Below are 19,403 nucleotides of genomic sequence, written 5' to 3'. Positions count from 1 at the left end.
TCTGATGCTGCCTAGCCTGCTGTGCTCCTCCAGCTCCACACTTATCTCTAACTCCAGCATCGGCAGTTCTTACCATCTCTGACCCACATTGAACAAATGTTGATCATTACCAACATAATGCCAGACTGCTTATTATCCATAAACCACTGCAGAACAGTTTTATTACTTAATAAATGGTACAGAAATGAAGGCTATTGTTTTTCCCTATTAAAGTAGATTAATTTGAATGAGTAAACCAAATCCAAGCTTTTCACTTTCCCTTTAAAACAATACTAATCTGCTGTTGGTCTAATCTACAAAATTGATTTCTTAACCCCCCGAAAAATCTCATGAACTCTGAAAAGCACTCAGATGTCATAACCCACTCCTGTCCTCGTAACAGAAAATTCCTCATTCATTAAAAGCAATGCATGGATTGATCACTGTAGTCAGCCCCTTTTAGTTACTAAAATACCAACCTAGGACTACTTATCTTCTCTGCATAACAATTCATCCTTTAGTACCTGTCTAGTCATCCATATATTGAAAAAAAGAGTTTTCAAATTCATTATGAAACTTTATAAATTGTTATGTCCTTAGTGTTGAACCAACATGACACATTTAACACAACAGACAAATACACCCTCATGACCGGATTCCCTTTTCTCTTTCTAAAATATGGAGCTTAATCTTAACTCAACAATGAAGCAAAGATACAATTTGGACCGCACATTTCATGGCACCTGTCAACACAATGTTTTAAAGCAGATAAAAAACACGCTTGCAAAATCTTACCAAAATCCCTACACAAAGATTAAAAATAGCATAAAACTTGTAAACTACAACGTGGTTGCAAATTACAGACTCTAAAACGTGGCTATTTAACCTTTACATGAAGACTCATCTATTTAAAAAAGCTGTGCAAAATGTACAGGATTAACTGCATATACCAATGTTGAGTCTGAATTAGCTTAATGGTTGCCTTACTTAGTAAAATCTAAAAGAAAAAACAAAATAAGCACCTAGATTTCAATATTACACTGATGTACGGTTTTTTTTAAAATTCTATTTTACTAATCTCTACTCAGTTTCACTAACAATGGTGAACACTACAACCTTTCATGTAGACAAGTGTTTTTAAATATTCTAGAGAATAGCCAGTCATCATTAGCAAATCTTAGATTTCAACAACAGAAACAGACTGATGCATGCAGCTTTCTCCCACTTAAAAAAATCTCCACCAAATTATTGAAACCTGTGTAAATGGTTTGTTCATCATCATTGTAATGATTTTTTAATAATCACAATTTTACAAGGAATTTCAATCCTATCAGTACTAAATGAACAATAACTGATACCTTCTGCTTAAATAGTATCTACTGCCAAGGATGTTACTTCAAATAACAATTAAAAAGGTGCATGCAAGAGTCCAAATTCTAAAGCAATTTTGTAACAGCCTATTCAGAAGATAGCACGATTAAAAACTCCTTACTGCTATGAACAGGTTTGTAAAATTATTTTCAATCCATCAGCTAGGAAATCAGGGTCTCATAGGGTTGTCGATATTCTGATTTTGGTTAATTCCATATTTGCTTTTATGATTAGGAAGCAAACAGTCATTGTGGCCTTTATAATATTCTTTGAAACAGGTCAATAGTCAGGGTGATTTGTGAAATATGCAAAACAGTGATTATACCACACAAAACACTATGTTACCTTTGGACAAACTATAATATGCACTTAAGGATTGGAGGATTCATTAGATGTGAATATTAAATTCACAACACTACTGTTCAACTACATGTTCAGTCACCATATCATACCTCCATTGGCAGCAAATAGCTTCTTTAGAAAATAGTGAAAAGTAACCACTGTAGATATACGCTTCATGAAAACCAGCACAGCAAAACCCAAACTTACTGTGAAGGTTTCCTCACCACAGCCATATTTGCAGTCTAATATGCAATTAACATTTAACTTAGCTAGCCACACTCCTATCTAAGGTTTTTCTCTGTAATGAAGATATTTTGTCTGTTTTATTTTATAATAGGAAAGGATTAGTCGTAGAGGTCTGGGATGTAGGTGGCGGGATGCCTGTTGATATAAGTGGCTGGGGCATTGTTCCAGTAATGTTCATTCCTGCACCCGTTCGACCAACGGGTACGGGAACCATTCCCATTGCCACTGGTGCTGACATAGAGGTGTGTGGCATCGGCTCCATACTGACTGTGGGTAAGGTGCCAAACGTAGACTGTCCTGAGGCCATCAAAGGACTTGCTCGCATTTGGTTCAGCGTAGGAGGCTGTGGCTGGTTAATTTGAAAGGGATTAATCTGAGTGACCTGGACTGGAGCTAAACCTATGAAAAAAGAAGAAAATGAACATTAATAAAATAAATTTAGAACTTAGGACATCCAAACAAAAATTATAATGTAATTTACATTATTTGCAAGAATTTACTACTCATTTTCTATCTTTATACTAACAAAATGGTCTCACTTTTATTTGGTTTCACATTATTGTAATAGACAGATTTATTAAAAATCCTTTCTTTCCTTGAAGAATTTAATCATTTCTGACTTTTAAATATGCTGAAGAACAGAAATACAAGAAACTCATCTGCATTCTTGTCAGTTAAATCAGAATTTCATTGACCATGGTAATGCACTTCTGCGTGTGTACTGTATACTACAAGTTTAAGATTTTTAATTCTCATCCACATACTTTGGATCATTTTCCATGCCTGGAAACACAATAAAGCAGAAGACAGGAAAATGCAAACATAATAGTGGATGGTGTTACAAAACAAAAGTAGGTCGTTTATATGTTAAAAGTTAAAAGATTTTAGGTTGGAATCCAGTAATATCCTGAGTCTGGTTCAGCTTGAGAAAATGGTCAATTGTGGAGTAGGGGGAAATTGATGGAAATAACACAGGGTTTATTATGGAAGCCAACAATGCATTTCAGAATACAACAACAAGCAATGCAGATTTTCTTTATTTCAGTTTGTCTCAAATGAAAAAAATAACCTGACTCGTGTCAAATACCAGGTTGAGCATATTCGGATTTGTTGTGCACCATAACATTGAGTGAAAGCACAAATGGGTAAGTAGCCTCAAGCTATCCAACATACATCAGCAAACCGACATCATACAAGTTAAAAAGCTAAGAATCCCACATGAAGGCAAACAATCCTATCTCCATATTAATCTAGCTTTGTGCTGACACGTTATTTTGAACTCCCAAAGAAGCAGAATTAGAGGAATTCATCAACATCCTCTATAATTAGTGCTCCAATTAATTGAAGCCAGAACATGCAGAAACAATACTTAAATTGATACAACAGACATTAGTTAATTTTTTTTTCAAACCAACTGATACAATTATATGCACAAAAAGCCATCACCCTGAACACCTTTCGCAAGCTGGTGAGGTCATTGCTAATGCATTTTCAGTGTGCATGCATAAAGTTGGAATACTTCAACAGTGCATTGACAAACCTATTTACTGCATCCTGGATCTTAATCTCAAATTTAAATTCACTAATTGACAGTGTTCATTATTGTAAGGCCCACTATATTTTCTAAGTACAGTAGTTCTTAAGCTTAAAACTAGACATTGCAAATTTATTTGTCAGGAATTCATTACTTCCCTGATTTGAAGTTTTCTTGGATCCCTGTTAGTTGGCTTCATTCATTGGCATGTTTAATGCTATTTTCTTTTCGGTCTCCTTCTTGGCCCTCACAACCCTAGCAGCTTCATCAGCCCCTCTTACAGCCTTGTCCAAACCTCCACCTGCATCCTACCTAGCTGACATCCTCACCCAGGTTCAGCCAGCAGAATCCCTGGATCTGACAAATATCCACTCCAGCAGAAAGCCCACCATACCGACCAAAACAGGTCTCACCACCTGCCATTATAGCTTCTCTCCCCCGCCCCCAACTCCTTTTTGAGCAAAAGCCTCAAAGTTATTTCCCTTGCATTCTCCTCAATGTCTACAAATATTCAATGGATAGAGAATTCATGCTTTCTTGATTTGGATGGAACCAGAGCTGTTATGACAAAATATACTAAAATCTCTCTCAGATGTAATGGAAAATGACCAATATTTCTCAATTTGTGTAACAACCCTATTGGAAGTCATCTTATTGAAATACTGTTGAATGCTGGTATGAAAGTTACAAAGCGCAAAAACTAATTCTAAGATATTCTTAAACTTCTCAGAAATAATAAACAAAAAATACAAGTTCTAGATTAAAATAATCTCAAAACTGTATTGGCAAAATCTTAAAAATTGAAGAGCATCACTGCTACTTTCCAGAATTAGTAGCCTAGTTCAATTTATAAAAACATTTTTGAAATGCATACCTGAAGCCAGGAAAGGATTTGATATACTGGAAGGTTGCGCAGGCTTGGATACCAGGGAATCCAGATTCACCAAAGCTGCATTAGGGCCCAAAAAGGACTCTGGTGTCTTTCGAGCAGTTGCTTGCTTTGATGGCGCTGAACTAGGAAGTGCAGAATCAAATAAATCTGGACTAATTGAACCACTGGGTTTAGAATTTCCTCCCAACATGTCAGGCTCACCTGAAATGAAAATTGACCAACCTCAAAATTATAAACAAAAACATCAAGTCAATTTCACAATGGAGGATACAGAACTATCAAATCCTATGGTAATTTTTAAGTTGTCTTTTTGATAGCTACTGGTCCACATAGTAACCTGAATTAACAGTCAACTGTAGCCCAACACAACATTTTTACTATAATTCTAATGGTTCTCTGAAGGTATTAACACTACCTGCACTATAAAGTACAAGATCAACACATTTAACCACAAAAATCACAATCCTACCCAATACCTCACCAGCTTCCATATTTAACATATGCTTAGTGATAATGACCATTGATCTTATAAACACAAACAAGATTTATGGTTGGAAAGCTGTACTGTATAACAGACAGTCATGCAAGTATACAGCACAGAAATAGAACCTTTGGTCCAACTCGTCCATGCTGACCAGATATCCAAATAAATCTAGTACCATTTGACAGCATTTGGCCCATATCCCTTTAAACCCTTCCAATTCATATACCCATCCAGATGCCTTTTAAATGTTGTAATTGTACCAGCCTCCAACACTTCCTCCAGCAGCTCATTCCATACATGCACCATCCTCTGAGATAAAGTTGCCTCTTAGGTCCCTTTTATATCTTTCCCCTCTCGCCTTAAACGTATGCCATCTAGTTTTGGACTCCCCCATCCCAGGGAAAAGACCTTGCCTATTTAGCCTATCCATGTTCCTCAGGATTTTATAAACTTCTAGAAGGTCACCCCTCAGCCTCCAACGTTCCAGGGAAAATAGCCCCAGCTTATTTAGCCTGTCCCTATAGCTCAAACCCTGGCAACATCCTCATAAGAGATAACAAGGTGTAGAGCTGGATGAACACAGCAGGCCAAGCAGCATCAGAGGAGCAGGAAGACTGATGTTTCGGGCCTAGCTTGGCCTGCTGTGTTCATCCAGCTCTACACCTTGTTATCTCAGATTCTCCAGCATCTGCAGTTCCTACTATCTCTGAAACATCCTCGTAAACCTTTTCTGAACCCTTTCTAGTTTCACAACATCCTTCCAATAGGAGGGAGACCAGAATTGCACGCAGTACTCCAATAGTGGCTGGACCAAATGTCCCGTGCGGCCACAACATGACCTCTCAACTCCTATACTCGATGCACACTGATCAATAAAGGCAAGCATACCAAACGCCTTCTTTACTATCCTATCCACCTGCGACTCCAATTTCAAGTAACTATGAACCTGCACTCCAAGGTCTCCGTTTAACCACACTCCCCGGGACTTTTCCATTAAGTGTATAAGTCCTGCCCTGATTTGCTCTTCCAAAATGCAGCACCTCACACGTATCCAAATTAAACTCAGTCTACCACTCCTCGGCCCATTGGCCCATCTGATCAAGATCCTACTGTACTCTTAGGTAACCTTCTTCGCTCTCCACTACATCTCCAATTTTAGTGTCACCTGCAAAATTACTAACCATACCTCATACATTCACATGCGAACCATTCATATAAATGGCAAAAAGCAGTGGACCCACCACTAAAACCTGTGGCACACCGCTGGTCACAGGCCTCCAGTCTGAAAAGCAACCCTCCACCACCACCCTCTGTCCTTTACCTTTGAGCCAGTTCTGTATCCAAACAGTTAGTTCCCCCTTATCCTGTAAGCACTGATACAAAATACTCGTTTAGTATCTCGCCCATCTCCTGCAGTTCCACATATTGGTGGCCTTGCTGATCTTTAGGGGGCCCTATTCTCTCCCTAGTTACCTTTCTGTTCTTAATATATTTGTAGAATCCCTTTGGATTCTCCTTAACCCTATTTGCCAAAGCTACTTCATATCCCCTTTTTGCCCTCCTGATTTCCCTCTTAGATCCACTCCAACTGCCTTTACACTCCAGGGATTCAGTCAATCCCTGCTGTCTATACCTGACATATACTTTCCTTCCTTTTTCTTGACCAAACCCTCAATTTCTCTAGTCATCCAGTACAACCTGTACCTACCAGCCTTGCCCTTCACCCAAACAGGAACATTCTGTCTGTGGACTCTTGTTATATTATTTTTGAAGGCTTCCCATTTTCAAGCTTTCCCTTTTCCTCCGACACCCCCCCCCCCCCCCCCCCCCCGCCATTGACTTTTGAAAGTTCTTGCCTAATACCATCAAAATTGGCCTTCCTTCAATTTAGAAGTTTAACTTTTGCACCTCTAGTAGGTACAGCCACATACTGAAATCAGAAAATTTTCTTGTGCACACTTAAATTCCTCTCCATCCAAACCCTTAACACTATGACTGTCCCAGTCTATGTTTGCAAAATTAAAATCCCCTACCATAACCACCCTATTACTCTTACACATAAATGAGACCTTACAAATTTGTTTCTCAATTTCCTGCTGACTACCAGGATGGGGCTACAGTAAAATCCCAATAAGACGATCATCCCTTTCTTATTTCTCAGTTCCACTCAAATAACTTCCCTGGACATATTCTTAGAAATGTCCTCCCCAAGTATAGCAGTAATGTTATCCTTAATCAAAAATGCCACTCCCCCCCTCCTCTCTTGCTCCCCTTTCTATCTTTCCTGTAGCATCTATGCCCTGTAACATTAAGCTGCTGGTCCCGTCCATTCCTAAGCCACGTCTCTGTAATTGCTATGCCATCCCAGGCCCATGATCCCAACCAGGCCCCGAGTTCATCTGCCTTACCAGTTAGGCATCTTGCATTCAAATAAATGCAGTTTAATTTATCGTTCTTATCTCGTTCTCTGATTTGTCCTGCCTGCACTGACTGTTTGACTTACTCCTTTTCGCAACTATATCAGTCTCAGAAACTCTGTTTCATCATTATCTCCCTAGGCACCCCCCACTAGTTTAATTCATCCTGAGCAGCTCTAGCAAATCTCCCCACCAATATATTAGTCCCCTTCCAATTCAGGTGCAATCCGTCTTTCTTATACAGGCCACTTCTACCCCAGAAGAGGAGATTCCAATGATCCAAAATGTGAATCCTTCTTCCTTGCACCAGCTCGTCAGCCACGCATTCATTTGCTATATCCTCCTATTTCTACCCTCACTAGCTTGTGGCACCAGGAGTAACCCAAATATTACTACCCTCGAGGATATCCTTTTTAAATTCCTAATTTTCTATATTCTCTCCTCAGAATCTCATCCTTATCACTTTCCTGTGTCGTCAGTTATAATGTGTATAACCACCTCCTGCTGGCCCCTCTCACCTTTGAGAATATCCTGCACCCCGAGATATCCCTGATCCTGGCACCAGGGAAGCAACACACCCTTCTGATATCTCACTGTCGGCCACAGAAACGTCCGTTTGTGCCTCTGACTAGAGAGTCCCCTATCACAATCGACCATTTGGAACCTAGTGTACCCCTCCTTATATTACAGCAAGTGTCAGTACCAGAAACCTTTTGTAGCTGTCAGTGCTACATTCCCCCGAGAGTCCATCACACCCTACATTTTCCAAAACAGCATACTTGTTTGCGATGGGGATAGCCACAGGAGACTTCAGCGCTACCCGACTCAATCTTCAGTTTAGCTCCCTTACTGCAACTGCAATCCATCACACCCCCAGCACCTAAAGATTTCTCACTGCCTTTAATTGTTGCTCCAACAGGATTCGCAACCAAGCACACTTCCTGCAGACATAATCATCAGTAACATGGAAACCCTCCCTAATCTCCCACATCTGACAGGAAATGCGCATCACTCTACTAAAGAGAACACAGTGTGGAGCTGGAGGAACACAGCAGGCCAGGCAGCGTCAGAGGAGCAGGAAAGTTGATGTTTCGGGTCGGGACCCTTCTTCAGAAAAAGGGTCAGACAGTAGTGTAGGTTTCTTTCTCCATTGATTCACTTCCCAACATGTGGTCAACTGACTTTGTCTCCCTTTCTATTTTTTTTAAAAGCACTGTTTTGATTTTTTTCCTCAATGTTTCAAAACAATGCAACAGCTTATAGAACAGCAAGAACTGCTCCAAAAATTCAAGGACATCAGCTCCAAAACTGAAAATACCTCAAAAAAAAAAAGCAGCTCTTACAGTCACAATTTTTTCCTGTCCTCCATCTTGGATTACCCAGAATCCTCCTTGATGAGAAGCGACAAAATTGCTGCTCATTTATGCCTCAGCTACAAGCATTTTGGTTCAAAACAGAATTTCATTTTTCTTTTCTTTAGCCAATATTAGCTTGTATGAAGGAAGGTGAAATGAAGATCTTTGGAGAGATTGTTCGTATTAAGAAACAAGAATAATATTCCTTGAAGTGCAGGAGTCATAAATTCTGCCACTTGTTTAAAATTTGATAACATTGGTAATAACACCCTGACACCTTTAGATCGTCGTAATTAAGGACCTTTTTAAAAAAAATTGTGGTTTTAACTACTGCGGATTGAAATGAGAAGGCAGTATTTGAAAGGGTAACTGCAGTTTTTAAAGCAAGTAGCCTGATATCCATTAACAACTGCTGAATAAGCAATTATTGAAACTGGAGCCACAGACAATTGAGAGCTGAGGGGGTGTGGAGATGCAGCTCTTGCTGGGAACTAGCTGCTGCTTCGTCTGTGGATCAGTAATAGTCAATAGCAGAGACCTTTTTACCTGATAAGAAATTGGGAGATTTGGTTCTCAGGTAACTGAACTGCTTGCAGCTGGAAGAAGAGAGGGAGAGAGAGAAGTATTCCAATCTTACCCAGCTCAGGGCCAGTCTCTCTGTTCTCTGCAGTCAAAACCTCCTGTAAATCTAAAGAAATTCAGTTCATCTTCCCTGCAACAGTTGTTGTAAGCTGTGACGTTTAACTGACAAGTTAGAAACATTTTGAGTGAACTAGCCACCTTGTGTCTCTTACTAACCAATGAAGTACCAGCAGATGACTGAAGCAACGTGCTGGCTAGTAGAAAAATCAAAGTCATCTCAACTAGCGAACTGTTTTTCCAGTTTTCCCTTTCTGACTATCAAAGATGGAGTGGATGAGGGGATCAGAATTTCAATTAGAAATGTTATATGGCTTCTGTTTAACTGTAGCTAAAGTCTAACTACTTTATAAGTGTAACTGTTGGACAGTACAGAAACCTGGTCTGTGTTTCCTACCAATCTGAGTCTGAAAGTTAGGTAAATTGGGGAACTTTGAGCACTTTTAAATCTTTAGCTTTTTTGGATGACTCTAGTGATTTCCAGGGAGTCGTTATATAATTAACAGTGCGGTATAAGAAAAACTTTAGGTCCTGGGAAAATTGTATAGTAATATTTGATAGGCTTCAAATGTGTCATTTTTAAGTATGGCAAGAAATATTATACAGCTTTAAAGCAGCAATTATTGCTTATTGATGTAATATTGTATCAAACTATTCCACAAATATCTACTTTAAGTATATTTAAAGTCTGGCAATGTAGAGAGAACTTGCTTCAGATCCAGAGTCATTAACTACATAGAGTCATAAGAGTCATACAGCACAGACGACGACTCTTTGGTCCAGCTTGTCCATGCTGACCAGGTTTCCTAAACTGAACTAGTCTCACCTGCCAGTGTTTGGCCCATGTTCATCTAAACCTTTCCTATTCATGTACCTGTCCAAATGTCTTTCAAATATTCGAATTTAAAATTACCTCTGGAGGAATCCATCTCAAAAGAAATGGAGTGTTCTCCAAAGCGACACGTACAAATGTCATGAAAATTTAGACATCTTGCCCAAAACACCCTCTTAATGATTGTCCTCACTCCTACCCTACTACTTAAATTAAGAAAAGCAGCACTTCCACCATGCTTCACTATTTTTTTCTAAATTGCTTAACAGGCTTTGTCATATTTTTAAGGTTTTTCTGAGAGTTCCTATAGGGAAGGAAATCTGCTCTCCTTGCCTGTTTTGACCTATATGTGATTCTGTATGCACAGCATTGTGGTTGACTCTTAAATTTCCTCTAAAATCAGCGAGCAAGGCACTCAGTTGTTATCAAACCACCATAAAGCTAAAAAATATTGAAATCAGACAGACCACCCAGCATTGCCCTTGACACCAGAAACGACAGCAGCAAATCCATCTTGTTAAACCCGCAAAGTCCTCCTTAATAACATCCGAGGATTTCCAAAATTAGGAGAGCTCTTGCACAGACTGGTCAAACAACAGTCGAATATAATCATAATCACTAAATCATAACTTAATTTCCCACATCACTGCATCGCAATCTCCAGGTATTTTCTGTCACACCAGCAAGACAGATCTACCAGAGTGACAGCACAGTGGTATACCAATGGGAAGCAGTTTCTGCGGGAATGCTTAAGCATTCTTTTTGTGTCTTTTTCAATCTCAAATGTACTGTGAGGTAACTTCAAATTTACACGACCAAGACTCTCAGTCCCAACAATGATGACGGAGTTTGGCTGAGTCCTTGAAAATGTGACTGCTAGGCGGAGTCGGCTGCAGGTGGTGGGGAAGCCAATAAGAGGAAAGAATTGCCTACATCGTGACGACCAGTCACAAATTTTTCTGAAGAAGGGTCCGGTCCCGAAACGTCAGCTTTCCGGCTCCTCTGATACTGCTTGGCCTGCAGTGTTCATCCAGCTCTACACCTTGTTACCTCTGTCACAAATACAGCTGTCTATACTAGTACTGGTAGGAATGATCACTGCATAGCCCTTCTGGAGACAAAGGCCTGTCTTCACGCTGACGATACACTCCATCGTATGCGGCCCTACCACTGGACTAAAAAGTTTAACCAAGATGCACTATGGGCCATCAAGCTGTAGAAGAATTTTAATCAAACACAAACTTTAACCTTACGCCCAGCATTTTTCATACTCCATCATTACCATTAAGCGGAGAGATGAACCCTGATTCAATGAAGGGTGCAGGTGGGCATATCAAAAGCTGAGATGAATGACCTCCAACAGCTACAACCAAAAGCAGCACCAGACATACCTACAAGAGATTTTACTCCGTGAAGGTGCTACTCAGGAGTACTGACATGTGAACATGCAGAAGTAGCATGCGACTGACAGAACTGAAATATCCCATAAATGATGAATCAGATTTAAATTTTGCAGGCTTCCACATGAAACCATAAACGGTGGTGGACAATTAACCAAATAATTAGAGGTGACTGCTCACCAATATTCCAAAGCTCAGTGATGGGAGATCCCAGCACATCAATGCAAAAGGCAAAGCTGAAGTAATTACAAGCGTCTTCACCCCTAAGTGCCAAGGGGATGATCCATCTTGGCCCTCTCATGAGATCCCCAGCATTAGACACCACTTCAGTCAATTTTATTCTCTCATGATATCAAAGAATAGCATCAGACACCAGAAACAGCAAAGGGAAAGGGAAGTCAACTTCTAGCAACAGTACTGATGACTTGTGCTCCCTAAAATTAGCAAACTTCTAGCCAAGACATTCTGGTACAGCTCCACAACTTATGTTTACCCAACAACTGTGGAAAAACTGTCCAGGCATAATCTTGCATGCAAAACATAGGACAAATTTGACATGGCCAATGATTATCCCATCATCAGTAAGCTGATGGAAGGGACTGTCAACAGTGCCAGCAAGGAGCACTATCTCATTAATAACCTACTTACTGATGCACAGTTTGAAATTTGCCAAAGCCATTCAGCTCTTGATCTCATTACAGCCTTGGCCAAATATGACAAAAACAGCTTAAACTCCAGAGGCAAAGTGACAGTGGCTGCCCTTATATCAAGGCCACATTTTACCAAGAGCAGCATCAAGGGTCTCTAACAAACTAGAGTCAATGGGAATCAATTGTAATCTCTTCACTGGTTGGAATCATGCAGAGCAAAGGAAAATGCTTATAGTTGTTGGAGGTTAATCATCTCAGTCCAAGGACATCACTGCAGAAGTTCCTCAGGGTAGTGCTCTGGGTCCAACCATCTTCAGTTGCTTCATTAACGTCCTTCCTTCCATCATAAGGTCAGAAATGGGGATGTTCACTGATGATTGCAGTGTTCGGCACCATTCATGACTCCTAAGATACTGAAGCAGTCAGCATCCACGTGCAGCAAGACCAAATGACAACGTCCAAGAAGACAATATAAATTATCTCCTTTTACATTTGCTGAATCTCTTACCAATATCCTGAAGATACCAGAGAATAGAAATTGAACTGAACCAGTCATATTGATACTGTGGTTACAACCACAGATCAAAGGCTAGGAATTCTGCCGTGACCAACTCATTTCTTAACTCCCTAAACAGGTCCATTTACAAGACACAAGGCCTGATTGTATACTCAAATAGCCTGAATGAGTACAGCTCCAACCGCTACTCAAAATTCCACAATATTCACATGACTGGCACACCATCTAACACCTTAAACATTCACTCTCTCCAATATGGACACAGCCACAAAAGCTGCAAGTTTGTGCAGGTCTCATTTACTTGGGGAAATAAAATTCAAATTCAATGGTTTCTAAATGAGTTTTATTTTATGTGTTGATCAACAACAAAAAGCAAATTACAGCACATACTTTGAGGACAGTGTGTTGGAACTGGCATGTTTGGAAAACCTTCTGTGCTAATATACAATGCCAGCTTAGGTCTCTGATAATATAACCACCATATGTGGTTAAACACTCTACAAATTACTATGTCACTTCTGCACTAAAACAAGAAATTAACAGTTTGAAGAGGGAAAATGGTGCTCGAGACTAAGATAAATATTTTGTTACCTGTTTTTTTTGATGAAGCTCGAAGGTCTTCAAAATCAGCAAAGTCGTCCTTTACTGCACCATTTAACGTGCTGAATGGGTCAAAAGTTGCACCACCTACATTGGGGAGCAATAGAAAAAGGGAAATCACAGTAGCAATTAATTTAGGATTTACTTCAAGTAGCAATTCATTGAAGGGAACTTAATGACCTTGCAGTATCAATGCTTTATTGATGATTCGACCATGATCAACAAATTTGGCAGATCATTCCTGAGAAGCAACAATGAGAACAGTCAAAAGCAAACATGCCAAACTTTCAAAGATTTGCATGTCCTAAATCCAGTTAATTTGTGTTTTTTTGGTAAAGTTTTCAGTTATCTTTAATAAATGAAAACTTAGTACTTTACAAAAATTACAGTGCAAAATATTGCTGTTAAATGTCAAATAGCTAAGCAAGAACAGAGATGTGATTTCCATAGGAACACTCATATGAATTACTATCTACAGTAGAATTTGGCCCTTTGAGCCCACTCTATCATTTAATAAGGTCACGCCTGATAACCATTGCTTACTAAAGATCTGTCCAGCTCTACCTTAAAAATATTGAAAGATTCTGCTCTTACACCACAATTTCTCTGAGAGTTCTAAAGACCTACGACCTTATTAGAGAGAAAAAGTTTGCCTCGTCTCTGTTTTAAGTGGCAGCCCCTTATTAAGTGGTGAGCCCTTGTTGTAGATTCTCCCACAGCAAGAAACATGCTCTCCACATCTACCTCATTGAAACATACAAGATCCTAATGAGTCTTAATCAGGTCAGTTAAACTCCAGTGAATACATATCTTAACTTATCCAAACTTTCCTCCTAAGACAACTTGTCCATTCAGCTTTAGCAATCTACTAAACCACAAGATCATAAGTTGTAGGAGCAGAATTAGACCTTTTGACCCATCAAGTCTGCTCCGCCATTCAATCACTTCTGAGCTTGCTCAAACCCATTCTCCTCCCTTCTCCTTACCTTTGATCCTCTTACTAATCAATAAACATCTAAGCTGCTTCCAACACATTTTTGTCCTTCCTTAAATAGGGAGACCATCACTGTACACAGTACGCCAGATATGGTCTCATCAGTTTCCTGTATAACTGAAACATGATGTCTTTCGTTTTATGTTCTGTTCTCCTCACCAAAAAAAAAAGTACGTTCTATTACCTTTTCTAATTACTTGCTGTGCCTCTATACTAGCATTTTGCAATTCATGTATTGATGCCCACATCTTTCTGCATTTCAGAGCTCTGAGATCTCTAATTTAGAGAATAAGCTTTCTATTTTTCAGGTCAAAATGGCAAATTTCACATTTTCTGACATTATACTCCATTTGCTAGATGTTTGTCAACTCACTTACCTATATCCCTTTATAGCTTCCTTACGTTCTTTTCACATTTTACTTTTCTTTCTACCTACGCATGTGTCATCAACAAATGTAGCAACTATTCCTTTGGTACCTTCATCCAAGTAATTTATATAAATTGTATATCGTTTAACCCTTTGGCATACCACTCACTGCATCTGAAATAAGACTGGAAAAGACCCGGTTATGCCTACTTTTGGCTTCCTGGTGACTTGGCAATTTTCTATCCATTCGATGTGTTATACAGTACATCATAAGCATTTACTTTCCATAACAACCTATAATATACCAACTGATTAAATGCTTTCTGCAATTCACATACAGTACACTTTCCCCTTATCCACAGCACAAGTTACTTCAAGAATTTCAATTGGTTAAACAGGACTTCCCTTTCACAAAGCTATGTAGACTGTAAGGCTCTCAAGTAGATGTGTAGGTCAGGTTGTAGATACTATGGCTTGTTTGCTCGCCGAGCTGGTTCGTTACTTTGCCGATGTTTCATTAGTCTGCTGGGCAACATCATCAGTGCAGCCTCCGGTGAAGCTTTGTTGTTTTCCCGCTTGTTACTTAAATTCTGGGGTCCATTGGAGTGGATTACCTCACTTCCGGTTTTTCTTTGCAGTGGTGTGTACATAGGGTCTAATTCTACCTGTTTATTGATGGCCTTCTTAGTGGAGAACCAGGCCTCTAGAAATTCCCGTGCTTGTCTCTGTTTGGCTTGTCCTAGGATCCTGATGTTGTCCCAATCAAACTGGTGGTTCTCCTTGTCTGTGTGCATGGAAACAAGTGAATACTGGTAGTGTCTTTTTGTTGTTAGTTGTTGTTCATGTATTCTTGTGGCCAGTTTCTTTCCTTGCCTGGAATCTTGTACATTACAATGGTTCTGTCCATAGTGGGTAAGGAATCTTTGGTTCTTGTTAGCAGTTGGTGCAGGGTTGATGTAGGTTTGTGTGCTACCCTGATGCCCAGTGGCCACTGGAGTCTTGTAGTCAGTTCAGATTCATTTTTGATGTATGGTAACATAATAAGTGTGTTGGGGATACTGTATCTTCCTGTTGTTTGTGTGACAGGTATCGTCAGACCCAGCTGTTCGGGCATCCATTGTTTCTAAACACTTGGAGGTATTAGTCTTCGTTTTGGCATTGTTCTGGGTTGCTACAATGTTTTTATGCAACTCGGTTTGTTGGTGTTGGGGTGGTTACTGTCGACATTTAGGATTTGATCCGTGTGTGTGGCCTTTCTGCATACTTTGGTCCGAAATTGCCTGCCAGCCCTGCGTTCTACCATCACTTTCAGGAGTGGGAGCTGTTTGTTCTTTTCTTTTTCTCTGGTGAATTTGATGCCAGTGAAAATATTGTTTATTTATCAGAAAGATACAGTACGCCCCAACACACTTTTCAGATACGTTCTTGATGAACGGTAACATGACCTTACAAGACTCCTACAGCCACTGGGCATCAGAGTAGCACACAAACCTACATCAACCCTACTATGTCTCATCAACCCTCCACCAACTGCTAACAAGAACCAAAGACCCCTTACCCACGATGTATATTACGTTGGTTCTGCGCAAGATCCCATGTAAGGACTGCGACAAACAGTACATCGGACAGACAAGAAGGAAATTGGCTACGAGAATACATAAACACCAACTAGCAACAAAAAGACATGACCAAGACTCATTCGTCTCCATACACACAGACGAGGAGAACCACCAGTTCGTTTGGGACAACATCAGGATCCTATGACAAGCCAAACAGATTCAAGGACAGGAATTTCTAGAGACCTGGTTCTCCATCAAGGCGGCCATCAATAAACATATACACATCACTGCAAAGAAAATCCAGAAGTGAGATAATCAACTCCAATGGACCCCAGAGTTTAAATAACAAGCGGGAAAACACAACAACACTTTACCGGAGGCTGCACCGATGATGTTACCCAGCAGGGTAATGAAAATGTCTGCAAACTAACGAACCAGCTGAGCGAGCAAACCAACCACACTATGTAGACTCTGTCTGATTAGCTTAATTTTTTCTAAATGTCTTGCCACAATGTGTTAATAACAGCTTCTAACATTCTAAAACTTCAAGCTTAATTTGCAGCCCTAGAAGTTTAAATTGACAGTCCTAAAAATTAATTACGTGAGTACAGGTCTCCAGCATCGGCAGTTCCCACTATCTCTGAAGAGATTTACCAGGATGTTGCCTGGAATGGAGGGAAGGTCTTATGAGGAAAGGTTGAGAGAGCTAGGGCTTTTCTCTTTTTAGAACGACGAAGGATGAGAGGTGACTTGATAAAGGTGTAGAAAATGATCAGAGGTATAGATAGAGTGGACAGCCAGAGACATTTTCCTAGGGTGGAGGTAGCTCTTATGAGGGGGCATAGTTTTAAAATGAGTGGAGGTAGATATAGGGGAGACGTCAGAGGTAGGTTCTTTACTCAGAGTGGTCGGGGCGTGGAATGCATTGCCGTAGAGGGTAGTGGAGTCAGCCTCATTAGGGGGATTTAAGCAGCTATTAGATAGGCATATGGATGGAGATTAGATAGAACGTAGGATTCGGGTAAAAGTTCGGCACAACATCGTGGGCTGAAGGGTCTGTACTGTGCTGTACTGTTCTATGTTCTACAGAAGTTAGATAAATGAACGTAAAGCATACACAATAGTGATGTACTGTCTTCAGATGTCTCTGATATGCTCTGTAAATAAGGTCAGCCACAACATTTTCAAAATATTCTAGTTACATCTACAAGAATCAGTGCTGCATTTTTTCTTAATGACTTGAATTAATGCAACTTAAAGTCCATCAATGTATGCAGCTAGGATCGAATTGAAATATGAAGTTTGTTGCATGGTTAATCTTTAGATCCTAGGCTTATAAATCTATAGCTGTTTTTCCTTCATAACAAATATTTGAATTTTTAGATTTGTTAATGTTTCTTTGAGATTCCAAGAACACCAGTTTTTGTTAAAAGTTGAAATCTTTTCAACTTGGCAGAATGGGTTATATGATAGGCTTGCCTACTGCCCTTTAATTTCTGGGCACAGGCTTGAATTTTTCCCCAAGGCTGATACAATAGCATGCAGATAGCAGAAATTAGGCTGCGTCCCGTGCCCATCCAATGGGCTGTAAATAGCTACTCATGATTCAGCACTAATATATCACGTTTTACTCAAAAGAGATAATTCTAAGGTTAGAAATATGCAAACATGTGCTGGTGCAGCCGAAAATGCCTTCAAAAAGGTATGAAACACTTGCAAAGTCTTCAAAAACAAACCAAAACCGTGGATGCTGGAAATCAGAAACAAAGTCAGAAATTGCTGGAAAATCTCCGGTCAGGCAGCATCTGTGCTGAGAAAGCAGAATTAACTGTCTCAGTCAGTGAAGATCCTTCTTCACAAATAGAATGTTAACTAGAACATTTAGTCTGCTTTCACTTCATTGATACCGCCTGACTCGCTGAGTTTTTCCAGCAATTTCTGATTTCATAAAGTCTCCACATGCATTTTCTCAAAATACCTTTGCTTGGATTGCATGACACTGACAACTGGTGGCAAACTGGAAATTATAAATTTCATTTTTACAATAAGCTTACCCAAAACAGAATCTGTTGAAGGACCTGGTGCCCATGGATCAGCTGAAGACCTCAGAACAGCAGAGGTAGTATCTGAAGAAGTCCATGGGTCAACACTTTTAGGAAGTGACTGGGTGGCAGATAACGTAGGAGCACCCCAAGGATCAACAGCAGCAGTGGATTTGCTATCTAAGACCAAATAAGATAAAAATCTTTTTAAAATGTTAATAAGAAAAGGTACTTTGAATGCAAATTACGTCAGAATAATCAACTGCTTACTGATCCCCCGTTAAAAACAAACTGATATTTCAAACAAACAAAAACAGAACCCAATGCAGAAATTCAGCAGATTTGGTAGCATCCATGGAGAGAAAACAGAGTTAAAGTTTCTGTTTTTGTTTTTTTTTTCAGATCTCCGGCATCTGCAATTGTTTGTTTTAATTTAAATGATATTTGAAATTGGGTTATCTAAAATGGGTGGATAGTGCCTGTTCTTGGTCATGCTACAAGAAAAACAAGTCGATTACAACCTAAAAATAAAACTTAAGTGACTATTTAAAAAAACATTTTGAAAAGTGTCAGGTACTGATGAATTACTAAATACTAATACATCCTGTGGCATAACCCACAGTACAAGTTGTGATCACAAAGGAAAATATTCTGTGATATTTGGCTGATAATTTTTTTTTATTCATGGAATGTGGGTGTCACTGGCTGGGCCAAAATATATCACCCAGCCATAGTTATCCTTGAGAAGATGATGGCGAGCTGCCTCTATTGATCCACTGCAGACCTATAATGCTGCTGGGGAAGGAGTTCCAGGATTTTGACCCAGCTGATACTGAAGGAATAGGGATAGATTTCCAAGTCAGAATGGTGAGTCCCTTGGAGGAAAACATGTATCTGCTGCCCTTGTCTTAGTTGGTAGTAGTCATGGGTTTGGAAGGTGCTGTCTAAGGAAATACGGTGAATTTCTGCATTGTATCCTGTAAATACACACTGCTGCTACTGATCACCATTGGAGGGGGGAATGAAAGCTAGCAGATGTGAAGGCAACAAAGTAGGCAAGCTTGGAACGTTGTTGAAGCTGCATTTATTCAGGCAAGAGGGCAGTATTCTCTTATAATCTTAACTAGTGTCTTGTAGATGATGAATAGCCTTTAGGAAGTCAGGGTGGGAGTTACTTGCTGCA

General features: G+C 39.7%; 1 protein-coding gene across 1 annotated transcript in view; it reads right to left on the bottom strand.

Annotated features, from left to right (window-relative positions):
- Positions 1 to 793: 793 nt before the first annotated feature.
- LOC109933973 (epsin-2) overlaps positions 794 to 19,403 on the bottom strand; it is a 33,891-nt gene continuing 15,281 nt past the window's right edge. The window contains exons 5-8 of the mRNA XM_048609687.1: positions 18,233 to 18,400; positions 13,250 to 13,345; positions 4,347 to 4,565; positions 794 to 2,337 (exon numbers count right to left, since the gene is read on the bottom strand). Coding sequence (XP_048465644.1) covers positions 2,021 to 2,337; positions 4,347 to 4,565; positions 13,250 to 13,345; positions 18,233 to 18,400 — 800 coding nt within the window. The 3' untranslated portion in view covers positions 794 to 2,020. The remainder of the gene's footprint in view (positions 2,338 to 4,346; positions 4,566 to 13,249; positions 13,346 to 18,232; positions 18,401 to 19,403) is intronic.

Source organism: Rhincodon typus, chromosome 21, assembly GCF_021869965.1.
Source record: "Rhincodon typus isolate 14 chromosome 21, sRhiTyp1.1, whole genome shotgun sequence".
In the NCBI taxonomy this organism is placed as follows: domain Eukaryota; kingdom Metazoa; phylum Chordata; class Chondrichthyes; order Orectolobiformes; family Rhincodontidae; genus Rhincodon; species Rhincodon typus.
Note: the sequence above shows the minus strand (reverse complement) of the source record. Positions and strands in the feature narration are given on the sequence as shown.